This window comes from Solea senegalensis, linkage group LG18, assembly GCF_019176455.1.
Source record: "Solea senegalensis isolate Sse05_10M linkage group LG18, IFAPA_SoseM_1, whole genome shotgun sequence".
NCBI classification, from domain to species: domain Eukaryota; kingdom Metazoa; phylum Chordata; class Actinopteri; order Pleuronectiformes; family Soleidae; genus Solea; species Solea senegalensis.
Genome location: NC_058041.1, coordinates 15,945,480 through 15,958,318, shown reverse-complemented (window position 1 = coordinate 15,958,318; position 12,839 = coordinate 15,945,480). Strand labels below are relative to the sequence as shown.

Below are 12,839 nucleotides of genomic sequence, written 5' to 3'. Positions count from 1 at the left end.
AGAGAGAGACTGAGAGAGAGAGGGAGAGAGAGAGAGAGAGAGGTGTCCACAGGCTGCAAAGGCACAAGAGGAGCTGTGTGGTTGATGGTAGCTACACCCTGGAACAGACAGAGAGACAGTGTCAAAGAGGCTTTCCATTTTTTTTTGTGCAATCACAAAGAGGTGGAGACAGGGAGGCTCAGAGAAATAAAAGGAAGGAGGGAAGGAAAGAAAGGAAGGGAAGGAAGGAACCTGTGCACCATTCCTCCATCATCATCAGCAGCATCAGCAGCAGCAGCATCACCACACGCTACAAGTAACAAGAGTAAAAAAAAAAAAGACAAAAAACAAACAAACAGAACCGAGAGGCAGCAACAGCCGCGCGCGCGCGACTCCCACTGTGCTTTCTTGTAATGGTGGAGTGAACCAGAGCCACTGATGCCCGCGCGAGACTCCTGGATGTTCTCTGAGAATCACAACAGACAGACAGACAGACAGACAGACACGGCCGTCCAACAAAGACAACTAAAGTGTGACTGATGTGTAGAGCTTGATGTGCCGCGCGCACTCGACACGAGCCTGAACCAGAAAGCAAGTGAGTATGAACCGTGTGTGTGTGTGTGCGTGTGCGTGAGTGCGCGTGCTGCCTTTTTATCCTACGTTTATCCGCGAAACGACACATCTGTGGAATCTCAGGAACATCAGACAAGCAAAAAATAAAAGAAATCGCCCACATTCAACAAGTCTCGTTTTATGTCTACAATAGCTGCGGTTTTTTTTTCTCTCTACTGCGCGCGTGTGTGCTTCTTTAGGACCATATCTGGCATAAACACTGACCTTGTCAGGACCAGTAGTCCTCATGGAGACCGTAAACCTGGTCCTAGTGAGGCGCACGCTCATTGCTGAGGAACTGGTCGTAGGTTCAGGGCGAACGTAAGATTTGAATTGTGGTGAAGTTAGGGTTAGACATGAACCTTGGTTCGGGGCTGTGTACATGAATAGAAGTCATTGAAAGAGTCTTTAAAGGATGGATGTACGAGACTGCGTGTGTGTGTGTGTGTGTGTGTGTGTGTGTGTGTGTGTGTGTGTGGATCAGTGACTGGAGGAATCAAAATAATATGTGAGGAGGAAAATGGAATCATGAACCTCTTATTGTGTATTTTTTCTTTTTCTTTTTTCTTCAGCGGTGCTTTGATACAAATGATTTCAGACATTCTGCTTTAAAATGTCCACAGATGTGATGACTGGATGATCGTTATTATTATTATTATTGTTGTTCATGAGTTTGTGTTTATTTTGTCAATCCTGACATTCCTCATTGCACAAATGGTGGGTGTTTCCCCATCTACACCATTAGATCAGAGCAATTCCAGGAGTGTGTGTGTGTGAGTGAGTGTGTGAGTGAGTGAGTGAGTGAGTGAACGTGTTTCTCTCTGCATCATTTTTGTGTCTGTCCATCTTAACTGTTTCCATGTGTGTACTGATTCGTTTTATTTCACGTGCATGTGCCTTCAGTGTGTGTGTGTGTGTTTTCTGACCTTGTCAGGACCAGGATCTGTTCCTAATGAGGCAGAACCTCATTTCTGAGGAACTGATGAAGTCTTTCAGGTTGTAAGATTTGAATTGTGGTTAGGTTAAGGTTAGGGTTCGACTTTGACTGGTTATGGTTAAGGATAGTCATCACACTTTATGTACATTGCAGTGTCCTGAGAAGAAGAGCTGTGTGTGTGTGTGTGTGTGTGTGTTTTCCCGCCTCATGGCAGCACTGGGTAAGTGTCAAGGTCTGAAATGGAGGTTTGATGATGACACGAGACACACAAACACCAACCATACATGAGCCAGAGAGACAGAGGGAGGGAGAGAGAGAGGAGAGTAAGGTGTGAGAAAGTGATGGGTGGAAGAGGAGGAGGAGAAGAGGTGATTGTCAGTGGAGTGGAACCACAGGAAGAACATAACGTCACTGAGCGCTCAACGTGGAAGTCTGTGGGGGCAGTTCAACGTCTAGACTCCTGTCAACTCCCTCCATCTGCATTACACACAAAGTCTCCAGTTTCATAACGCCTCTTCTTCTTCCTTCACTTCCCAACGCATGACTCAATTTCTTTCTCCTGCTGCCAAGTGGCTGCAGCCAGCGTGCTCTTCCACTCAGAACTGGGGTTCTCCTCTTCCATTTCCTCTCATTCTCTCGCTCTCTTGTCTTCTTTGCTTTCCCCCACCTCAGTCCTGCATTATGAATCTACAGCCGGTGCTATTCTTAGCTCGAGGGTAACCCAGAAAACACCCCTTTCCGTTTAGGCGACAAAGACAGGCATGCAGAGGTAGAGGCATGTTGTGTGTGGATGTGATTGGTAGACGAGTGATGGCTCCAAGTGGAGGATAGATGATTGAATTATGCATCTGTATCCTGGGTCTGTGTGTGTGACCCTTCCTCTCCTTGGCTGAGATGCCCTCTGTCACATCCTCGCATGAGCTTCTCTCGTGGAAACTTTCCCTTTGTCCTTGAGCTCAGGCAACAGTCACATGTATTTAAAGGGACACACTGATATACTACTGTTTGTGATTTGACTGGCGCCACGTCACATGACGTATCCTGCAGTCAGGGTCAGTCACATTGATGTCATACCTTAACCTTTATTTTCCTCTAAATGTGGATGTCATTTCCCAAATTGACATCATGTTACTGTATATCAAAGAGCAGAAACTGGTTGTTTACTGATGATACTGATAGAAACAGGATCGTATTGGCTGATATTGATATTGTCACAGATATGAGCAGTCATGCGTTTGGCAGAATTAAACAAAAAGCACAATAGACTGCTACCTCCTTGACTTCTACGACCGCACCCTCTACAGATTTCCTCAACGTTTTCTTCGTTTCTTTGCTCCATATCACAAAGAAATCATTAAACGTGAATCATTTTGGTTTGTGGACAAAAACAAGACATTTGAGAACCTCATTATTTCCAGGTTTGACAAACACTGATCAATGTTTTTTAGCGTTTTCTGACATTTTATGGACCGAACGATTACTCGGTTAATCGAGAAAATAATCAACAGATTAATCTGGTTATGAAAAAAATCGTGAGTTGCAGCTCTGGTTGTGTTGTGTTCATTTATTTTGCACAATAAAGAACATTTACATACACCTGCTGCGACATGACCACAAAAAATATTTATATAGACTAAATGACTCTATACTGACTAGATTTGTGAAATACACTAATATTATATGTATATATATATATATACACATATGTTATGTGTATATATACATATATGTATATATTGATTAAAAATGATTTTAAAAGTCACTTCTTTAGGTTTACGCCTAATTATTTGTGTTATATCAGAATTTGACCATATTTATTTAACACACGTTAATATCCTTCATTTAACATTAAAACTCCAAATAAATAAAGCAGGTATTATCCAAAATAATGATTGTATTGTACGATCATGTAATACAGATCATAAAGAGTTTATTATATTATATTATAGCGTGTATTTACAGTGTATTGTCAAACAACCTGTGTGCAGCTTTAGCCTCATTCATCACCTGACCCTTGACCTTGACGCTCACCTTCTCTTTGTTTTTCTTTCTCATGCAGTCATCTCATTTTAACTTCTTCACATCAAACCCAAACGGCTCTCCCTCTGTGACTCTACATTTCATCGCTGCTGAGTTGACAGGTCAGGAATCAGCGCAGCGATCCGTCTTTCCTCGCCGTTTGGCTGCCCTGGCTTCATCTATGATATCGCTGCTCTGCTGGATCATAATGAGCCTAATGATGTCGGGAGGGTCGTGCCATTCATTAGGAGCAGACGGGCTTAAGTGACCTAAGAGAGATTCAAGAGGAGCGCGGGTTAAATCGGTTTGATCCCGGCGTAAATTCTCCACAAGAACCGCATTTTGAATTAGGAAGACACTGGAGATTAGCTCTTATTTATCCAGGTCCAAAAATAGACTTCCTTCCCGACATAACACGCTATCCCATTCCACGCTGCACTCCCCTCCTCCTGCACTCACTGCCCTGTCAGGATTTCTCTGACAGGTGAAGCCACTTCACCTAAAGCCCTGGTTCCACCAAGCAGGACAGTTCAGTTTGGAACTGGTAAACTGCATTTACATTTACTTTGCTATAGTATTGGAACAGTGAGGCTAAGTCCTTTATTTTTGCCGTAGACTGAAAACATTTGAGTTTTGATATCAAAATATGAATATGTGACAAAAGATAAACATTTCAGCCTTTACTTTACTTTACTTTCCCCAACAGTCCAGATTCTAAAGGGTGGGGCCACTCACACTGCAGTCTGCTGATCAGAGAATCACCAGCTCTGTGCAAATGGTGGGGGAAAACAGTAAATATAACCTGTATTGCAACAGAGACAGGATTAAAGGCTATTTGTGTTTGCTTTTAAATGATAAATTTGCTCTTTTTTGGGGATTTTATTGGAGGAGTACTTGTATTGTGCTGGTCAGGCCGGGGTGATGTGGGAACAAAAAACTATCACAGAACCCCAAGTTGTGAATCATTTAAGAAATGCGCTGCAAAAATTAAGTGTTACTTTACTTTTTAAATTTCCAATTCTGTCACATTTAGTGTATTTCACAAATATCTTGCATAAATATGATGATTTTTTTAATGCAACAGCCTTTGAAACCAGGAGAAGTCATTGCAGGAATCTTACAACATCTAAAATCCTGATGATATTCGGTACATCATGACTTATCACTGTATCGCACAGCAGCCCTAACATGGCGTCACGCTGTATTCGTAGCGGGTGCAGCTCTCACATGTGGAAACACAAGTCAGAGCTGCACTGCACTGGTGGAAACGAGGCTCGACTGACGTCTCACCCAGTGGGTTTATTAACCCCTCCAAAAACTCTCCACACTCATCCTCCTGTGGGCAGGCAGGGTTTTAGTCATGGACACTGACTGAGCTTTCTCCGCTCCCTTACAGGCTTCATTGCCTCTAGTCTTCCCGTGGAAATGGCCTTGCTAAAAGAAGGAAACCAGAACCACAAGATTGTCTTAAAGGTGACTTGGAGAAGAGCAGTAGCAGCGTCAGAGGTGGAGATGACTGACCAGTATGTACCCACCCCCTGGGGTGGTGTTACTGCTGCTGCAGTGTGTGGTCAGGCCCTGGAGATTACCAAGTTGGCGTTCCTGAGTGGTAGAGCAGCTACATTTCCTCTCTGCTTGCTTAATTGATTGGTATTTAATTCATGTTCTGGGAATTGGCCACTGGTGAGCTTTGTTATGATGAGAAATGCCTTTGTTGTTTTCGTCCCCCCCCCCCTCTTCTCACATCACATGAGCACTGTGCGAGCTGCTGGGTGACCATGTGGCCTCTTCCTCTCCACCTCCATCCATCCATCCACATTCACGCCGTTCCGATTTCCCTTCATTCTTATTGGTTTTACTGTCTCACGAACACTGGCCTCACATATGCAGCGACACCTTGTTTAGCGTCTTCGCTCCTCTTGGCACAGTCAGAGTCACACCATGAGGCACAACGACAGTGTGTGTGTGTGTGTGTGTGTGTGTGTGTGGGGGTCTGGTGATGCTGTGTGGTGGTGTGACACCCACTGGAAAGGGGAGGTGACGCAGTGCTTTCAGCTGCAGTGCCTCGCTTTGTCCTGATGGGGTCTCAACACTGGGGAGTTTGCAGGAGAGGAGAGGAAGATGAGGTGGGGGTGGCGGGGCAGGTGGGAGAGGGGAGGAGAGGAGAGATGGAACAGTGTGAAGCCTTGTGGTTACATCCTTTGATGAGGTAGCAGGTGGAAAAAATGGCTGCGCACCAGAAACACATACGTAATTTGTGCTCTCTCTCTCTCTCTCTCTCTCCACACGCCCTCACACACACACACACACACACACACACACACACACGCACACACATATACATCACAGACTTGCCTGCAGTACCCTCCTGTTCCCCCTGTGGTGCATTTGCCATTAAGCTCAGCTGTCTCTCTGTTTTTACATCCTCACAGTTGTTTTGCTTCTTCCTCTCTCTCTCTCTCTCTCTCTCTCTCATCCCCCCGTCTTTCTGTCCTCTTATTAGTACTGCAGACCTTTTTTAACCCTCGCACACGCACAAACACACACTTTCACCTTCGCAACCATTTTGCTACCATATTCCGTGCCACTGCAAGGTCTTTTTCCGTCTTTCTCCCCCGCCTCCTCTATTTTTTTTCCCTCACCATTCCCCCCCAGCATCCTCTTGGTCCTCTCTACCTCTACCCTCCCTCTTTCTGTCCCTTTCTCTCACGAGCAGCCCTCCGTTTCCATCTCATCTCATTCTATCTCTCCCCTGCTGTGATTGGTAAAGGCTTTTTCTTTTTTCTTTTTCGCTTTTTCTGCCAACTGCTGCATCTGTTCCGCACAGTCAGCACTCCTCTAAATTCCTCCCTTGTTTTCTCTCTCTCTCCCTCACTAGTGTGCACTGCCCCACACACACCCTTCCGCGGTTACTGCCGATGGTACCTCACAGTCAATGCATCCCATAATCCTGCGGTCCCTCCCCCTCTTGCTGCAGTGTTTCTGCTAATATACATTAGTGTCAGTGCAGCGTCCATGCATGAGCCATGTGCACGCTCGCTGTCACCCTCTCTTCTCTGTAGCTCAGTCCACTGCACGGTGATCTTCAGTCTCTGATGAATTAGAATCATTAAACCTCATTTGAGTTGTGTGGTTGTTGCTCTCAGGTGTGTCTGTGTGTGTGTGTGTGTGTGTGTGTGTGTGTGTGTGTGTGTGTGTGTGTGTGTGTTTCTCCTCCCCTTGTGCATGTGCAGTGGTGAGCTGTCAGCAGTAGCATCGTGGCGCAGCACATGGTGGCTGAGGCAGGAAATGCTGCAGGAGAGAGAAGGAGAGGTGGCAGTGGTGGTGGGAAGGAATCATCCCTCGTCTCTGACTGTCTCCCCCTCTCTCGTACCTCAACCGCTGCTTTTCCTTCTCAGCCCCTGTGCTCGACTTCATTCCTCCATTTTACATCCAGTGCTCACTGTCTAACTCTCCTCATGTTTTAACCCCCCTACCCCCAAAACATCTGCACTTCTGTCAATGATCAAAGTGTTGTTGGCGACGCTCACGCAGGAAAACTGCAGCTACTTTGACACAAACTTCACGCGTAACAGTGGAATCAGATTCTACAGCTACGACAGAAAAACCCAACATCTCTGCCTCAACTCCAAAACAAACTTCCACACGGGAGAATATAAAAACGGCGTTAATTAAGAAAAATGAATCAGCTGACTCCCAGGGAACAGAAAGCCATTTAACCACAGTTACAGACTTGTGGTCGTCTGGGTATAAAATATTCAGCAGCTCAGAGCGAAGCCACCACTGCCCCATGAAGTCCATGTCAGGAGGGTGCAGGGTTACAGAGTGAAGTTCTCTCTAAATGTCCTGAAGTTGAACAGAAGCTGCTGCTGCTGCTAAAAACTAAAAGTTGAGGACGAGGAAGTGTGAGTTTGCCGCTGTCCGTGGTGCTGAAACATAAACCCTGCTCACAGTAGCAGAGTTTGCTGTTGCTGCAGAGCTGATTTACCCTCCTGCTGCCTCTCCTCATCCCCAAATAGTCTAAATGTTCTGCTGCAGATGCTTTTGCAGGATTTTGTTTTCTTAAAGCAAACTTGTAAAGATGCAAAGCAAACTACCGAGGCGTGACGGCGCAGTGCAACTCTTAAACTCTTAAACGATTGCCGACTATTCGTTTCCGAGCGAGCAGATTTGAAAACGCAGCAAACTAAAAGACTTTGGAGGTAAACATTTAAGGCATTTCACACTGAAATTACACTCACAAATAGCCATGATCTTAGAAGAGCTTACCTGAGTGAGTGTTGTATTTTTCCAGGATCCACAAAAATGGAAAACATTAAAAAATGTAACAATATAAAACTTTATATTTAGCCAAATTAAAATGAAAATCTAAAAAAACAGAAAAGTTTAAGCTCATAATCTGAAAAAACAGAGAGAAATAGTCCAAAACAGACCTCAATAACATGTAAGAAACAATGACTGCAGTGTCCCACATGGCAGAGAGAGCTAAAGTCTGAGCAGAAGAGCGGAGGAGGAGGAGGTGAGATGACCCAGAGTGAGGGAATCTTACTTTGGGATGGAGATGAAAGAATGGGGCAGGACGGCAAGTCAAAGAGGACGAGAGAAGAGTGGATTAGAGTAAGAAGCATGCGATTGGAGGCAGAGGAGGAGAGAAAGAATGGCACAGAGGGGGGAGGGAGGAGGGGGGGGCACTGTTTTTTTTTGAATAAGTCAGTGTTGTGAGAGAAGAAGAAGAAGAACAAGCGGAATAAGTGAAGCCCTGATTCTCCTCCTTCAATGAAATGTGATTCCTTTATGCGGAATGTGAGAGAGAGCGAGTGAGGTCTGAGAGAGAGAGAGAGAGAGAGAGAGAGAGTGAATAGTGGAGGGGTGGGGGGAGAGAGCAAAATAAGTGGCCTTTTACTGCAGCAGAATTTATTCACTTTTCCTCCTCGTGCTTCCTCCTCCCCCCATACACTCTCCCTTCAGCCTCCTTCTTTCATTACTGGGGGAAGAGACTGTATTACAGTGGCTGTGCACTATACAAGTATGCTGTATTCGCCTCCTGCTCGCTTCACCGTCTCCTCTTCTCCTCTCCTCCTCTACATCTCTCCATTCCTCTCTCCTTTAGCCCTGTGTTTTCAGGTGTTTGTCTGAGCCTGATCGTCCTTTTCTCTCCTTCCAGTAAGAATCACGATCCATGGCCTCCTCCCCCATCCTCACTTTCTCACCCCTCTACCTCCCTCCACTCTTCCTTACACACACACACACACATTGTCAATAACTGTGTATGAATGTCAGTGCAGTTGGAGGATGCTGGTGCAGTAACTGTGTGTGTGTGTGTGTGTGTGTGTGTGTGTGTGTGTGTGCGTGTGCGTGTGTGTGTGTGTGTGTGCGTGCATGTGTTTGTAGCACACACTGTCGGCTGATTGAGGAGATCTAACATTAGAACGGACACTGCACTCTTGGGAGGCAATTAACACACATCTCACACACACACAGGCTTGTGCAGCTATTCTTCTCAGGACACTACATTGACGGTCCCTAACCTCAACCACCGTTCAAATCTCAGCCCTAAACTATCTACTTAAGACCAGGTTTTGGTCTCCAAAAAACCAAAGCCAGTAAAGACCAGCGTGCACTGCTGTCATGTGACCTGCGAGTGAATGACCATGAATCACATTCTCACTGCCCAAAAACCCATTTAAATCCAGGATCAAAAAAGCCTGAATTGTGCAAAAACAACGAACATATACTGATACCAATATTAAACTAGCTAGTTCATTCACTTCCTGGTCACATGATATTGGTGGCAGACGTGTCTCGTTTATTCTTTTCCTGATATCCAATTTTTTTTAGTTGCAGGTGGGAGGTGCATCTGTGTGCGTTTAGAGCTGAAGTGTGTCACTTAAAGACAAATATAGACAAATGTTCACACGCTGCCGCTCATCAAACGCCAATAAGCTCCACGCGACTCTCTGTGTTTCTCAGTGGAGCAGTGTTCAGCACTCGTGTTGCCCTGCAATGTTCCCCGGGCTGCACACAGGAAGTGAGTCATTTTATGTCAACACAGGTGGACGGCAGCAGCAGCGACATTACACTAGTGAAGCGAGACACCGCTGCTGTATACACACAAGTGCTCCCTTCGCTCAGTTCTGATAGTATTGCTTGACAAGAGCCTGTTTTCAGATGAATGATAACATCGTCGACAGCAAACAGTCACATACTGCAGCTTTAAGTGTCACAGTGGCCTCATGGGGGAGTGCAGGGATTTAAACCTGTTATGGACAAAAAAACGTGTGTGTGTGTAAGTGTAGCATGTATGTTGTGTGTTTTTCCCACAATACTGCGCTGATAAGTTGAAGCCACGCCCCCCTTCATCACTCACTGCACCTGCACAAGGTCACTCCATCTTCTGATGATGATCACGTTTGCACACGTGCGCCTGTGATGAGCGCGTGCCTCTGCCATGTTATTGTATGTGACACCTATGTATTACTTTGTGCTAAAATGTTTGCCTCTTCTTCCTCTTCACTCTCACTCTCACTCTCTCTCTCTTTCCCCGCAGACTCCTCAGACTCCTCCTCCTCCCTCCTCCTCCTCCCTTCGGTCTCTCTCATCCTCTCCATCCCTCCCCTCCCCGGTCCTCTATGCTCAGTTCGGTGTGTGTATCCTCTTTCAAAGGGCGCAAGGGTGGGAACAAGTCGTCCAACAAAGCATGTTACAGCGCAGACATGACTTGTCCCTCGGAAAGCGAGAAAATCGTGATAAACTGCGGGGGGGTGCGGCATGAGACCTACCGGAGCACCTTGAAGACGCTGCCCGGTACCCGCCTGTCATGGCTCACCGAACCGGACGCGTTCTGCAACTTCGACTACGACCCCAAATTGGACGAGTTCTTCTTCGACCGCCACCCGTCAGTCTTCTCCTTCATCCTCAACTACTACCGCACGGGGAAGTTGCACTGTCCCAACGACGTGTGCGGCCCCCTGTTCGAGGAGGAGCTCGCCTTCTGGGGCATCGATGAGACGGACGTGGAAGCGTGTTGCTGGATGAATTACCGGCAGCATCGGGATGCGGAGGAGGCGCTGGACAGCTTTGAGACTCCGGAACCGGACGCGCCGGACGACGACCCGGCACTGGGCGGTGCGGACGGGGACTTGAAGAGACTGTGCATGCAGGAGGACGCGAGGAAAGCGGGCTGGTGGAAAACCTGGCAACCCAAGATCTGGGCGCTCTTTGAGGACCCGTATTCCTCCAAATATGCCCGGGTGAGTTCGCACCTGTCTGCCTGTCTGTCTGTCTGTCTGACTGTGTGTGTGTGTGTGAGCGAGAGAGACTGTTGTCATGACAATGCATGATTAAGTTTTCAAACTTTAAATGTTGTGTTAACACTGCGACCGCAGGACAAATAAAAAAAAACAACCCAGTGTGCTGGCATGCGCGCGCGTGCCAGTGCAGCAGGATACAGACTTACTGATATTGAATAATTAATGTTGATAGCATAGGAAAAAGGGAAAATGCTATATGCAGCTGTATCTGTGGGTGGATGGGACTATAGTGTGATCACCTTCATGTCTTTGACTCCACACATCACGTATTCACATATGCACTGAACACAGTTGTTTTCATAGCTGTCATAATTCCTGTGGCGGTTTGAGCAGCTTCAACACGCGTCTGTCTCCAAACGCAGCCGCTCGCTGCACCTCCTGCATCCAAACGCCTCCATTAGGTCACATTGGACCGTTTACGATGCACATCAGCGCTCCAGTCTTATTTATGGCGCTCACACGATGCCGAAGCCTCACTTTACATGTACAACATTTGTCCTTGGTGTGTGTGTGCTCCTCTCAGAGCCCCCTCACATCCCCACATCTTTTTACGCAGTATAATTCTCATGCACATAGTTTAAAAGCAGGTGGCATAGGTGGCGTTTTATCACACAGGTGTGTGAGTAACAAGTACCACTGACTGTTTTCCATTCCTCACTCAGAGAAACAGCCACCGTGGCTTTTTTCTTCCCCTCAGAACATCCCATTACAGACACATCGAGCTGCTTGATCACATCTGCTTTTGATTTGTGCCGTTTTATGCTCTGTCTGTGCTTTTTCTCTTGGTACTTGTGAGGTTATGTTAGGGGGCGAGCCGTCACTTCCGTGGCAGATTCATCTTGTCTGGGATTTTCTCGATGAATTGGTGTCGTTTGGTCCCTGAAATGGGCAACTCGTTGTCTCTTCTCTTTTGAATTCCACCTCCTTTTCTCACCGATGATCTTGTGATGATCTCGTGGTTGCGCGCACACATTTTCATTCATCTGTGAGTTGTTTTCTGGATTCATTTTTAAAATGCCTCGTTTCGTTGTCCACAAACCAAAGAGATTCACTTCCCTGTGAAAGAAACCCAGAACATATTCACATTTGAGAACTCACTCATGCCTATTAGTCCTCTCTCAAAATAGTTGTTGAATAATTTAGTGATCGATAAGGGATCCATTAATCACTTATCAGCCTGTGATGTGAGTGCATGCATATACAGTAAAACCAGACAGTCAGCAGACACCTGCAGTGTCCACTTCATGCCATCACATTGAAAAAGAGAGGAGAGAAATGTCAGCCGAGCAAACACACACACACACACACAGGCACACACACACACACACACACACACACACACACACACACAGGCACCAGGTTTTACATACACCCAGTTCCCTCCAAGGCACAGGGAAAGTGTCTGGCTGTGATGGACAGATAGTCTGCGTGTGGTGTCACCTGATGTCATTCTCCCTCTAACTGGATTGATTCCTCACCAGTCCACTCCTGGACGTGCCGTTGCTGCTCCACACAACAAAACACACACACACACAGATGTGGATTGGGTGCTGTGTTCGGAGTGAAGCTACTGTACCTGCTGCAGGAATGCTGTGTGTAATGAACACCAGAATGTCCTCGGCGAGTGCAGCAGTTGCACACGGCGATGCCTGCACTGCATGTTCGGGGTTATGCAGAGCAGAGGCAGTGGGTGAGGTTCATCTCGGTGGATGTGTCTGAGGGTGAACGCGGCCCCCGTTTCTGTGATGCGCCAACGCTATACGTCAAAACGGCGATGTGACCCAGATCACATGTTTTATTTTTACTCTGGCACTTTTCTTTTTTTAAAGTGTCCCGTCCCTTGGTCTGTTCAGAGATGTAAATGATGTGTGAGGAAGAGACAACAGCTGACGTGGAAATACAATGAGAGAGAGACAGAGAGATGTATATATATAGAGAGAGAGGGGGAGAGAAATAAAGGAAGCTGAGAGGAGGGACAGTTC

At 46.5% G+C, this 12,839-nt stretch overlaps 1 protein-coding gene across 9 annotated transcripts in view; it reads left to right on the top strand.

Moving 5' to 3' along the window:
• The first annotated feature begins 312 nt into the window (after positions 1-312).
• Positions 313-12,839, top strand: part of LOC122758922 (potassium voltage-gated channel subfamily C member 1-like) — a 51,548-nt gene continuing 39,021 nt past the window's right edge. For 7 of the 9 annotated variants that reach the window (XM_044013329.1, XM_044013328.1, XM_044013325.1 and 4 more), the window contains exon 1: positions 10,162-10,797. In XM_044013329.1, the coding sequence (XP_043869264.1) occupies positions 10,177-10,797 (621 nt within the window). In that variant the 5' untranslated portion in view covers positions 10,162-10,176. Of the gene's footprint in view, positions 575-10,137; positions 10,798-12,839 lie in introns of those variants that run through there. The other 2 variants (XM_044013324.1, XM_044013330.1) reach the window with 2 other exon arrangements.